Source organism: Haemorhous mexicanus, chromosome 29, assembly GCF_027477595.1.
Source record: "Haemorhous mexicanus isolate bHaeMex1 chromosome 29, bHaeMex1.pri, whole genome shotgun sequence".
Taxonomy (NCBI): Eukaryota; Metazoa; Chordata; class Aves; order Passeriformes; family Fringillidae; genus Haemorhous; species Haemorhous mexicanus.
Window position 1 is genome coordinate 4,803,028 of NC_082369.1, and position 13,455 is coordinate 4,816,482.

General features: G+C 49.8%; 1 protein-coding gene across 4 annotated transcripts in view; it reads right to left on the reverse strand.

Annotated features, from left to right (window-relative positions):
- SBNO2 (strawberry notch homolog 2) overlaps nt 1–13,455 on the reverse strand; it is a 50,313-nt gene that overhangs the window by 25,240 nt on the left and 11,618 nt on the right. For 3 of the 4 annotated variants that reach the window (XM_059869867.1, XM_059869865.1, XM_059869866.1), the window contains exons 4-5: nt 12,170–12,293; nt 601–765 (exon numbers count right to left, since the gene is read on the reverse strand). In XM_059869867.1, the coding sequence (XP_059725850.1) occupies nt 601–765; nt 12,170–12,293 (289 nt within the window). Of the gene's footprint in view, nt 1–600; nt 766–4,492; nt 4,770–12,169; nt 12,294–13,455 lie in introns of those variants that run through there. The other variant, XM_059869868.1, reaches the window with a different exon arrangement.

Sequence of the window (13,455 nt, forward strand, 5' to 3'; positions counted from 1 at the left end):
AATGAATATTATATGTGTTATGTTGGAAAGTGATGCTGTATTAATTTTCTTAAGTAGTGTGTTTAAATATAGTTTTAGTTTGTAACATAAGGTTAAAATAGAAACTATGCTATGTAGGATACTTTTTTCTAAAGAAAGGACTCGCATTGAGATAGCAGCCACAGGACACCTAAATCTTTCAGAGAAAGAGAATTTATTGCCCTCTTATCAGAAGAAATTTACATCTTCCTGCCTCGCTCAGGAATGACAATGCCATTAGGATTCAGAGGAAGAAGCTGACACTGCCCAGACAGAATCCTGTGTTTGAATGGAATTTATGCATCATGTATGAAGTGTATGAATATGCAACAGGCTGTTGTTTTTAAGGGTTAATCCTCTGTTAACTGTGTCCTTTTTCGGGCTTATGCTGCCCAGAAAAAGGTACCCAAACTGTCCCTAATTCTTTGTTTCTATTGTGTCATATTGTCCTAATCCTAATTGTCCAAATTATTATTACTCTAATTATATTCCTATTTTTATAACCATTTCATTACTATTAAACTGTGAAAATTTTAAGAACAAGTGATTGGCTTTTTTCACAAAACCAAGACAAGCCCCTACCTCGATCTGGTTCTGCTGAGGCGTGTTCACATCCCACAGTGTTGGCACGTGGCTCAGGCTGTCGGCGGGCAGGAAGTCCTTGGCATCCACGATGTCCGAGAGGGAATCCGCGGGGGACGAGAACAGGGAGTTGTTGTTGGAGAGCTCATCGAGGTATGAAGAATCCTGGAACAGAGGCACAGCCATGGTTGGAGGAGGCAGGATGAGACCAAAGATCCTTCCTCACTCGGCCAGCAAGCTGTAATTTCTTTCTGCTCAATGAGCGTCTCCGTTGCTTTGCACTCCACAGATCCCAGGAATTAACCTGGAACTGAGGACATGCTCTGTGGTGGTGTTTAAAAATCTGTTTCTTGAAAAAGCATGAAAAGCCCTGGCCAGGAGTGTGGGTACATGGTGAAGGCTGACTTGGGCTGTGCACATCCCTGCACCATGGACTGGGAGAGAGGACCATCCAACGAGGAGGCATGGCTCAACTCCACTTTGTGCTTGATTAAAAAAGGCTGCTGAGGGGTGCAAAAGCTTCACCTTGACCCCAAAGAACTCGAGGATCTCATTCATGAGCAGGGGCCCCCAGAGACCCAGCTACACTCAATCACAGTGTGGCTGTTTCACTGTAATTTCCAATGCAGCACTACCTGGAGCCTGTGGGAAACATCCCTCTCCTCCTGGCAGGTTCTACACACAGGAGGCTGCCAGGAGCAGGGGAAGGAGTGCTGGTGTCACCTGGATTTGAATCTAGGTAAATCCAGGCAGATCTACCAATCCTCTTCCCAAGGGCCAGCCCCACCCTGGACAAGGAACATGCTTCAGCAACAGGGACCAGGCTCTACCCTTGCTCTTCTTCTGGTGACTGGGCTGGATGGTTTGCAACTGTTTTATTTGGTGTTAGCCCAGTGATAGTGTTGGTTTGAGTCACACAGACTTTGGCTCAGAAAGAGACACCAATCCCCTCCCTAACATCAAGCCCACATCTGGTTTCCCCATTTCAGGTGTCAAGAACCAAGAGCCAATAAGCACTTCTTGCTCTGCATTCTTCACTGTGGCACAGACCCTGCCCCTTCCCCAGCTCCATCCCATCACCTCAGCCCTTCTCCCACACCAAATAGCATCTTCAAATTTTGTCAAGAAGAAAAACTTTGCTGTTAATTAAGAGCAATGTACTTCCAGTACCAAAGTCCAGCACTCAGGTCTGGCAGGAGAAGAGCCTCTGTCTGTGAGGGAAGGGCAAATGGACCAAGAGGTTTGTCTTGGTGGCCCTAGAGATGCTGCCAGCACGGGTGGTTCCTCACAGCTGTGTCAGCACAGCCCAGCCAGAGCACCAGGGTAACCCAACAGGCTCCTGCCAGCAGAGCCAGGGGCTGGTACAGGAGGAATCACTGCTCACTTCCAGTAAAGGACTAATTTCCCACTACAGGCAGAAAGGCAGCCAAGGACTCTTAAAAGTCACTTAGCCCTGCCTGACAAACCCACGAGCAGCTGAGCCTGGCTATGCTGCTCCCAAGGGCTTCAGGCCAAGAGCTGGGTCAGACCCCCTCTGATTGCTACCAAAAGTTATGGGCTTGTAGTGTTTAAACCACTGGGACACATTCCTTTCCCCTTCTTCCCAGGGATGTCTCATTTGCCAGTGTGTGCCCTGAAGCCATCAGTGCAGGTGCTGGAAGCACTCCAGCAATGGCAGGTGTGATGTGGGGAGTTTGGATTCCTCAATTACCAACTGGTGGACATAAAGACTCAGGGAGTGAGGGCAGCAGCTCCTGCTCCTGCTGTTTCTGTGGCTATTTTAGGATTACCCAGAAATCAAGGCATCCAGAGACTGAACAGGCACCCAGATTTATCACCTTGGAATGAAGGGATCCCTGGACTCCCTTTCACATTCCAGAAAGCAGAAGAACACTTGGGTGGGTCTGGCCATGGCCAGAGCGAGTGACCTGTGCAGGATCCAGATGGTCCCAGATCCCACCCAATCCCACTGCTGAGACACTTCCAAGCAGGGTTTGTTCACCTGCAAAGGGCACTGACAGAGGCTGGGGAAGGAGGAAACATCTGCACACCCATGTCATGGCAAGGGAGGCTGTGGGGCAGCACAGAGTGGCCATTGCACTCCCAACAATAGGCAAGGGCTGGGCTGGATTAGCAACAGGATATGGGAAAGCCTCATGACCCAACCCAAGACATTGCAGCAAACGTCACCCAGACCCTTCCATCCCCAGGGAAGACTCCAGCCCTGCCACTGGGCTGAACTGGGAGAGGAAACCAGCCTCCAAGGCAGAGGGAGGACAATGCTCCTCCTGGAAGTGATGCAGTGATCCCATCCTCTGCCAGCATTACCAGGCATTAGTCACAAACTTCCAGAATCTCTCATTTGTCTTAACTAATTGCATTATCTAAAGAGCACTAAAATTAATCACCTGCCAGCTTCCCCACCCCAAGAACTTCCACCACCACTACCTCTATAAATTTACCAAACCCAGGGTAATTGTGTTTAACAAAAGGCCATGGATAACCACAACCAGTGCAAACCATGCCTGATTTATCTGCTGCAAATGGAAGCAGCTGCTTGGTGACCTCAGGGAAAATGAAGGACCTTCACCTCAACCAAAAGCCCATGGTCAGGGTCAGCTCAGGGGTTTGAAACATGTAATTTTGTCCCTGTTTCAGATGGATTAATCAGATTTTTTTTCTCATTAGAAACACAAGGTTCTACAGTAACAGCATGTCTGCTTCAGTGGAAGTCGAATTTCTGCACCACATGGAAGTTGTTCTGACAGGCAGGATCTTTATTTCAGATACTTTTCTGCAACTGTTTTTTACATAAATCTTATTCCAGGAATTCAGCATCTCTATGGCATCCTCTGGACTGGTCCCAGGAGGTCCAGGCCTCTCCTGGGCCAAAGACCCAGAGCTGGAGGCAGAGCTGCAGGAGGGTCTCAGGGCAGAGGACAACCTGATGCTACTGTGGCACACGGTACTCCTGTCATTATCCCAAAACTGAGATTATGACACATTATCTCCCTAGAAAAGATCAGGAAAAAATCAAGGTACCCCAGCCCAGATATCTGATCTTTCTCCAAGCCCCTGGGAACAGCTCAGCTCCCTCAGTCAAAACAAAGTGTTAAAAATAATGAAAGAACAGGTGAAGCCTAAATAAAGACAGAACAAGCATCCTAAAAATATTTTTTTTCCATCAAGCCATCAATAGAAATGGTTTATTTTCTCACAATCCAGACACTGAGGAAACAGTGTCTGCAGAGCAGCTCTGGATGACTGCGCTGCAGAGCACACAAGTGAAGAGGGGGTTTTATTAAAAACCCCAAACCCTATCTATACACCCAAATACACACCCACAATTACAGCCACATTGCCAGCCAAGAGAGATTCAGCACCTCAAAAGTTACAGATTAAGTAAATTATTATTCAGGAGTGACCAAATCAGCAGCTGCAGGTGATCACTATAAAATCTTTCAGCTGCCAAACCCCAAAGTCTGTCTAAATTTGGGACAATAAATTGACAGTGTGGAGGGTTTAGCTCTGGCTGGATGGTGCTCCCCTTGCTTCCTGCACCCCACATTAACTTTGGAAATAAAACACCCTCAAAGCCATCACACCGACACAAACACACGGATCAATCCTCAGAGAGCTCCTTCCCTCCAAATTCCACATTCAGCCACTGAGTTCTGACTGACTGAATAGCACCCAGGAATGCAGGTTCCAGCAAAACAGAAATCATATCTTTGGGACAAAAAAAAAAAAAAAAAATTTCTATTCCCAGTACCCAACATGGAGAGGTGTCACCCCCAAAACTCTGCAGCCACTGCACAACTGCCCTGGTGACCAAACACACAAGGAATTCTATGGAGGAGGAGGCAAGACCCAGGAAAAAATGAGGCTTTACCTTGTAGAGAGATGGGAACTTCAGCCAGAACTGCATTTGGGACATTTTAGAGCAGCATTCAGGGGGCTGTCGGCGCGGGAGACAGCAGCAGGGGGAGGGTGCTCAGAGCAAAGTGCAGAAAGGTCCATTCACAGCCAGGGCTCATCGGGGGCTTTAAAAGCCAACATGAAGCAGCCAGAGCAGGGAAAATGGAGACTCAGGGCCCGGCAGAGCCGTCCTGAGCCCGGAGATTTGCATAGAGTGTTTAGTCACGACGAGAGGGCTCTTACTTCCTCTAAGTCCAGGGCTGACTTTCAGGAAATGATGCCTGCTTGGTAAGTCAGTGAAATTACTGGCAGTGCGAGGAGAATTACTGTACGTGGTGTAATCCAACCACAGAGCACAGTAAACAGCGCCGGGCTCTGCAGAGCCAGAGCCTTCCAGGCTCCCTCTGCTCCTCTCCCCGGCCATCCAAAGCCAGATTTTGTCCCCCTTGGCAGCTCCTGCTCTGGGCTGGGGGTCCTGCCCTCCCCCATCCCAATTTCAGGGCTCAGGTGAAGTGGTTGAAGTGACAAAGCTCATGAGTGTTCCCACCTTGGTGTCCCCCCCAGAGCCATGTGCTCTCTTTGTGCCACATTTTGTCCCTCTGGCAGCTCCTGCTCTGGGCTGGGGGTCCTGCCCTCCCCCGTCCCAATTTCAGGGCTCAGGTGAAGTGGTTGAAGTGACAAAGCTCATGAGTGTTCCCACATTGGTGTCCCCCCCAGAGCCATGTGCTCTCTTTGTGCCACATTTTGTCCCTCTGGCAGCTCCTGCTCTGGGCTGGGGGTCCTGCCCTCCTGCCCCTACCCCCCCCCTCCCGATTTCAGGGCTCAGGTGAAGTGGTTGAGGTGACAAAGCTCATGAGGAGTATTCCCACCTTGGTGTCCCCCCCAGAGGCATGTGCTCTCTTTGTCTTTGGTGTCTGCCCCACCCCAAATGGTGCCTTTAGAAATCCAAAGGAGTGGCCCATTCTCTTCCCTTTCCTCCCTGGGTCACTGTTATTTCCCAGAGACTGTTGCCTCCTCTTTCCAAGGCTGTCCCTTTTAACTTTAACAGTTTTGGAAACAGAAATAAATTTCTGGTGGGGAAGAGAAAAAGGCACAAAAAGGGACATCTGCAAGGGATGTAAAGTTAATTAAGGTCTCCTCCAACACCACTGGAGATTAAAAGAATCATCCAGGGAATCACCCTCTGGAAAATCCCTGGGAACTGCGGTGTTTGCTTTGGGTGCAAGAGGCTTCTGTTTGCTCTTCCCTGGCAGGGCTGGTGGCAGCCCTGGAGCTGGGCTCTGCCCGTGGGGTCAGTTCCAGTTTGCCCAGCAAACCCAGCAGTGCACGTGCTGGGAATGGGGAGGGACAGGAGCCCTGCCTGCTCTGATTCTCTCCATCCCTGCTCCCAGAACTTCCAGGCACCCACAGTACAGCTTCAAGGGAGCACAGCTCATCTCTGTTCCAAGTTTGAGCCAGCATTCAGTGCCTGCTGCTGTGGCTGTCACTGCTGAGACAGCTCCTCTCAGGGTCTTGGGCTGGGAACAGCTGGAAAATCCCATTTTATCAGGCACTTCTCAAAAAAACAGATCTTTGGAGTGAAAGAAGGCACAAAGTCCCAGCAGGCCCTCGAGAGAGAGGCGAGCAGACAAAGCCCTCCAGGGAGAGAGCTGAGCAAGGGAATTCTGCTTTATGCCATCAGATGAGGAAGGAGGATGGGTCCCTCCAAGGAAAACTCACCAGGTATTAAGGCTGGAAAACCATCCAGAGGGTAAAAATCTGCAGCAGGACTCGTTCCCAAGGGCAGAACACTTGCAGCACCGTGGCTCCACAGGGACTGAGACATCAACAGTGAGGATCCACATTCCACCCTCAACACACCTAGCCCAGGAGGTTTTTTCAATAAGCAAATGGCAAAGAAAAACCACCTTTTCCTTGGCACAAATGCAGCTATGGCAGGGTCTGCAGCCACGGATGGGGCTCCCAGGAGGAGCTGGAGCATGTGCTGGGCTCTCCCTGTTCCCAGCACCCATCTCACCTCCCAGGGGAGGCTGCAAGCAGCACTGCCCTGAGAGCCAGCAGAATGTCCTGCAGGGACTACAGTAACAACAGAATTTGGATTCTGTGGGCAGCAGAGAGGCTGAGGGTTCTCAAGGCTGCTTTTCTCTGAATTTGCTGTATTTAAGGGCAGGCTCTGCTGAGGCAGGTGCTTTAATGACATGTGTGGAGTGAAGAGGCCAAATTAATTTCTGAAATGTCTTAATTAGCAACTTGCTGTGTGACCTTGATTGAACCACTATGTCCTGCCTGAGCCAATCGAGGGCTGGCAATCTGTGCAACCTTTGGAAGAGCAGGTGGATTATTTCCTCTTCCTTTGCTGTCAGGGGGGGCAAAATGCAGACATGAGAGACCTGTGCTGCTGGAGGAAGTGGGAACACAGCGCAGACACCCAGGGCTGCTGCATTGATTTTGCAAGACCACAGCAGTTTAATCACCAAGGGGAAGATAAACCACTGTGGAACCACCACCTGGAATGTTCCCAACCTGCCTCCCCACAATTCACCCGAGAACACGTGTGCTGACAGACAGGGACAAGGAAAGCAGGATTATTCCAGCTCTCACATCTGACTTATCCCCTTCCAGCCAAGCCCAGGGAGTTGCTGTGCTGGGGAACTTTCTGCACCCCCTGACTCAGACCAATTCTGCTTTGAATTAAACATCTATTTTCAGCCATGTCCCCATGGTCTGCTATTGGATTCTATTGCCAGCACTTATAAGATCACTGAGAGTTTCAGACCAGCTTTTCCCACTTTTGTTGGCTTTGGCAAGGGAGGAGGCAGGGAATGGTGCCTGCCAAGACCCTCAGAAGGCAGATCTCCATCCCTCCTGCCAGGAGTGGACCACGCTGCTTGGAGGCAGCAACACAGATGAGAACTATCAAGACTAGAATGTGGGGGGATATCTGAACCCTCCAGGCTCTTTTACCCCTTTCCCCAGGGCCACAGGCATCTGAGGGGGCTCCTGCAATCCACTGACAACAAAGTATACCTCAAAAGCCAAATTATACCTCTCCTCCTCCAGGGAACCAGTTCAGGGTGCCCCAACTGGAGCACCCCAAGCCTTTGGTCAGTGCACAGTGAGTTGTTATAACCACAGCCTTCATTTTCCTTACCCCAGGCCTGCAGGATGTGTCAAGTATCTCAGCCAGAGGGGTTATAAAGTGTTATTACACCAGCCCAAACCCCAAACCTGCAGTGCAGAAACAAAGACATGAACACTTAAAGCCACTTGTTCCCCCAAGGCCAAGAGCCAGGTAACTGCCTGCAAATGGATTTTAATGTCTGTGTTCCCTGTAGACATAACTCCAGGACAGCAACAGAAGTTCCAGGACGTTTCTTATTCCAGGAAACTCTTTGTTTCAGCCACAACCAAGTGTTCCATATAATTTAATAACTGTTGCATTGATTTCTCCTAAATCACCACAGCTCTGTGCTCTGAAGCACTTCTCAAAATTGATACTTTTTTTAAGAGCAGGTTAATTTCTCCTCCTGCTTTAACAAGGAAGATTAACAGGAGATTGCAAGGGGCTGGTGGTGAGGAGAGGGCTGGTTTATGATTAACACATGTGGTCAGGAGCCCCCATCCAGCAGAGCAGATCAAACAAGGCTGTAACTGCATCTTTACAGAATTACTGAAGGTGACTCTGCCTCGGAGCAGGCAATTCCTCCTGGCCCACAGGATAAATCTATCTGGTTTGACCTCCTCCCTCCAGCCCAAGCACAACCCACGTTTTAAGAAGGGGACCAGAGCTCCTCCCAAAGCACTTACACCCAGAGCTGGCTCACTGAGGGGAGAAGGAGGATCTGCAGAGTCCCCTGCACACCCAGCATGTCCCCAGCTCCACCTTCCCCAGGAGCTGCTCCCCCTCCCAGGTTTATTTCTCAGGGCACATGAAGTCAGCAGAGGAGTTTTCTATGTGTTCAGCAAAGTCCTGTTCTAGAGCCACAAGCAGCACAAAATTAGGCAAAGGGGACACAGACTACCAGCAAAGGCCATCAGAGATAACAAAGAGCTCAGAGGAATTAGGCAGAGTCCATGTTTCAATTAATTCTAAACTGACCAGGGCAGTGAAGTAAAGAAAAATCTGCGGTGGCCAAGAGCAGCAGGGATGCTCTCCTAGAGAAGGATGCTTTGACTCTGTAAGGGTCTGGGGACAGACACAGCTCACAGGGGCAACACAGGCCAGAGGAGACGTTAAACCTTCCCTGATTCAATGTTTTATTATGGCAATTAACAGCTCTCACCATCAGTGTCACAAAATAGCAGCACCACAGCCACAGTGCCTTTGCAGAACTGCTGCCCACGAGTGCCAGATCCCAGCTCAGCAGCACCAGGGACTGCAGGAATAACCAGCAGGAAGGGAGGGAAGCAATAGAAACCAAACCCTGCTTCTCTCAGGACTGTGATTTGTAAGGACACGTGGGCAGACTTTTCCATAAGGAGATGGCACCATGTGGTTGGGATGAGACTTTGGCTGCAGACAACAGTTCCCAAGAGCAGAAATGCTGTCAGACCCAACGTGGCCTCCCAGAACTATTTTCTGAACCTCCACTCAAGCCACTTGTTTATATAAAAAATGCCAACAGATCAGCAAGGATGAATCACCCAGGAGCAAGCCAGAACCCTACTGTGGAGGAAACAAGTTCAAGTTCACATCAGGCTGTTCTGGCCATGCAGTGAGCACCTTCCCTGCCCAGCAAGGTGAAGGGCTCAACTACAAACTCCCAGAGCCATTAGAAAATGTGGCAATTCCCACTCTCAGTATCCCCAGGTCAGCAAAGCCTTTGCACTCTGCAGAACCAGGACTCCCAAAACAAAATATGGAAGCATGATGAGAGGAAATGCCAATGCCAGAGGAAAAAGCACCAGAACTCCCACTCTCTGAACTCTACAGCACATGGACAATCACTGCCACAACAGAAAGAGTTTGCTACACAAATGACTCAATCATTTGCTCTCTAGACCTTTCAAATCCTTCTTCATTATTCCTCAAAATTCTGGATTCTGCTACAGGAGCAAAGCCAAGAGAACAGCCTGTATCCATGTGTGGAGGCAGCACAAGTCCTCACACAAGCACCTGATCCATTTTGCCTGCCCAAGAACCACAGATTGGATCAGGAATTTCTTACCAGCACCTGCAGCAGACTCCTCATGTTGCCCCTTGGGTTCTACTGCTCTGTCTGGCATGGTTGGACCAGCCCTTGCCACTCCTACCATGGCAGCAGGAAAGTTTGGAAGAGACAGGTACTTTCCTGTACAGCCACCTGGAAAGATGGAACCACTCAGCTGCTCCCACCCTTCCTGGATGGCACGTTTCAGCTTCCCAAGCCAAATGTTAATATTTAACAGTTTGATGTCTGGGACAATGAGAAAGCAGTAAAGTGGAAAACATTGCTGAAGAAAGGGCTGGAAAAGTTTCAGGAAACTCCCAGGTGGCTCCAGACTGATGCCACTGTCTCCAGTTTGAGACCTGCTGCTCTACCAGAGCCAGGCTCCACCTCTGGCTCCTGTGAGCAGATCTGCAGCCTTTCCCTGGAAAAGCAATGCCTGATGGCTCAGAGACCCCTGGGGTTTATCCACGGCTTCCATGTCAGTGCTTAGTGCATCCTGCTCTGAGAGAGCACAGGAGAGACTGTGCAGGGTGCTCAGAAGTCCAAAGCTGAGTGCTCAAGAAGGCTGACCTGGCTCCATACTGCAGAATGAGCTGTTAGAGGATGACTGGAGCCTGACACTCTTCTTCCAGAGACAGCCCCAAGGTGAAATAACTGAGAGCTGTCCCTTGGCTCCAGGGAGTTCCAGACACACCCCAGCCCCCAGAGGCAGCAACTCCAGCAGAGAACTTCAGCTTGGAAAACAGAGCTCTAACAAAGCCTGATCCACTGTTCCTCAGTTTCAGGGTGACACATCACTACCCTGTTACCTGTGGAATCTCCAGGGACCAGAGCAGGGGCTCACAGACAAAGCATGGAAGAGGACAGGGGAGCACCATGAAGCTGCTCTGCTCCTTCTGGGAGCACAGGGCACTACCTGGTGGTACAACAGCCAGTGAAGGAACTTGTTTGGCTGTGGCAGGTTCAGAGGACACTTTGCTGTGTCAATACTGGGGGCAGAACACCTGCAGGCTCACTGCAATAGGTGCAGTCTCACTACAGAAAGAAAGAGTCCAAACAAAAGCCCATTTGCCTAAAATCAACTCACTCCCATCCATGGCTTCCTCTCCCAAAGGATAAGAGCAGCACAAGAATTATTTCTTGCTCTGGGAATCATTTGAGGTCGTTCATGCTTGCTTTGTCTCAGAGCTCCCTGCTCTTTTCTCACCCAGCCAACACAAAGCATCTCCTTTCACAGAGAACCTCCAAAAATCTGCTCCTCCAAGTTGGCTTAGATCAATTTTGCAGGGAAGGAAGCTGACTGACCACTGAGATACTAGAAAATACAAAAGTTAAAGCAATAATTAAGCCCTTTTCCCGTTGAACCCATCAGCCAAACCCCACCAGACCTGGAGGTGAGACCTATGGCAGGGACCCCTCTCCCCTTCCCATCACAGCCTGGGAAATGGTCTCACAAGTTGATGAGATCACCTTTCTGCCTCGTTCCTCCCACAATTAATTCTGCAGGAGGCAGAGATCAATGCTCCTGTGATTCAATTATTTATCTGGTTTAATCCAGCCAGAAAACCCTGACCAGCAGCTGCCCAGTGGCTGCCCCTGACATGAAGCACAGGGAGCTGGATGGGGGGACAGCACACCAGTGGCCACCTCAAACAGCACAAATCCCCAGCACCTGCACATCCAAAGCTGCAGAAATCAAAGCCCCAAGGAGGGACAAAACCACTCTTTAGCCATACTAAGAAAACAAAAACACAACAAGGGGGAATTAACACATCCACCAGCAGACACCAATGTCTGTATTAATTCCTAGAAAGGATAGAGCCTGTCCCTTCTTTATTCCCAAGTCAGCTCTGCCATATCAACTACTTGCAGTTTTTACTGACTAATCTTACTATAAGATGTTGCCAAAAGCCAGTGCAGTGTTCCAAAACCTCCATGGAAGAAGCTCCTACCCACCCAGAGAGATCCCCAAGGTGAGGGAGGTCTGGGTCCCCAGAGATGCTGCATGACTTGGGGTCACTGTTCACTCCTCCCACACTTCAGCTCTGCAAAAACTGACCTGGCTCCACTCTTGGAATGCTAGGCACTGAGTTGATGTAATCCCTAAATATTCACTATTCAGGAATCCACCACTTGTAACCAGTGAGGAAGAACATGCAGCACGAGAGCATTTTGGGAGGGAAATAACCCAAGAGTCTGAAGAGTGCTCAGTTCACACTCTGGGACCCTCCTGCAGCCTCCAGCACCACCAGGCTTTATGCCAAACACCCCTTTAAAAGACAGAAGCTGTTTTACCACAGAGCAGCTCCTACCAAACCATGGACACCTTTCAAATTCCTGGTGTCAGAGGACTGATCCCAAATGCACACAGTTCCTCTCTGGGGCTGGACAAATTTATCACCCATCTCTTCATTTTCCCTGAGTAAGGCAACACTAAAAAGCAAACCCCAGCACTCCAAAGCCTCATTTCCCCCCAAAGACATCAGGAACTCTGCACTTACCTGAGGAAAATCCCCATTTTTTGGTAAGAAGTCAGTGGGGTCCACAGCTGCATAGTTTGTATCCAAGAAATGTGGTCTGCTGATGGAATCCATATAAAAATCCTGAGGGGGGCTAAAATATTGCCTGTAAGGAAATGGGAAAAGCAGTTACTCCCTGTGGGTCCCCAGCATTTCTCAGGTCACTTTAGCCTCTGACAGCAGTGAAGCTGAAACTTCAGGATGTCACATACAGGAGAGGGATATTATTGGATATTATCCAGAAGAGAGATGGCAAAATAACACCTCTACCAGTTCTATCCCACTTCCCAAACTCAGCAGTGTAAGAATGCTGAATTAAGAATAAAATTCTTGGCAATTTGTGTAGACCAGGAAGGATTTAATAGACAACAATGGTTTGCAATACTCAATATTTCAGCCCTGATGACAAAGCAGAATGAATTCCTGGGACGTCCCAGCATGATGGGTGTGGTGGACCTGCCAGTCACACCATGCAAGGACATGAGCTGCAGGGAAACATCATACCTGAGTGCTGGTTTAGGCCACAAAATCCCCAAAACAGCCCCACAAATCAGCTCTGACAGGGAAACACCCCTGTTAACCCACCTGGATAGGGGTTCACCACTCACAGAGCCCAAAGGCAGGTGAGAATGGAGGGGTTGGTGACTGGGAAACACAGACAGAACTGTTACCCAGACACAGGAACTAGGGATGTGACTGCTGTGAGTTCAAAAGCAAGATCTGTGCTCAGCTAACAAGGGAACAAAGCAAAGATCCTGCCTGCTCCACCTGGGCAGGGCCATGCCAGCTTCCTCCTGCTCCCTGCACCCAGCATCCGTTTCCTCCAGGCAGCCAGGGGCAAAAACTGCCACGAGAGCAACCAATTTCCTTCCTCCTGCCCAGGAGCAGCCCCTGGCCTCTGCTCCACGCCACCTCCTGGTTTGCACAAGCCCTTTCCCTCTCCTGCAGGAGTAAGGAATGTGCTTTGTAATCCTTCCCGTAAGGGGCCGAGCTCCTGCTTGGGCGATTGCCACCGACACCCTCGGAGCTGGAGCCACGGGACATCCACCCCGGCTGGGTGGTTTCCTCTTTCTTCTCCCTGATGCCCAAAGAACCCACGGCCAGAAACTTGAACAGGGCACTGGGAGAGGCACAAACAGAGTTTGAACAGAACTCCTGCCCAGGAGCTGGGAATGCCAAGCTGCCAAAGGATTATTAAGCAATTAAGGTGCCATGTGCGGCCAGCAGCTCGTTAACACACCCGGTGAACATTTACATGTGGATTTATG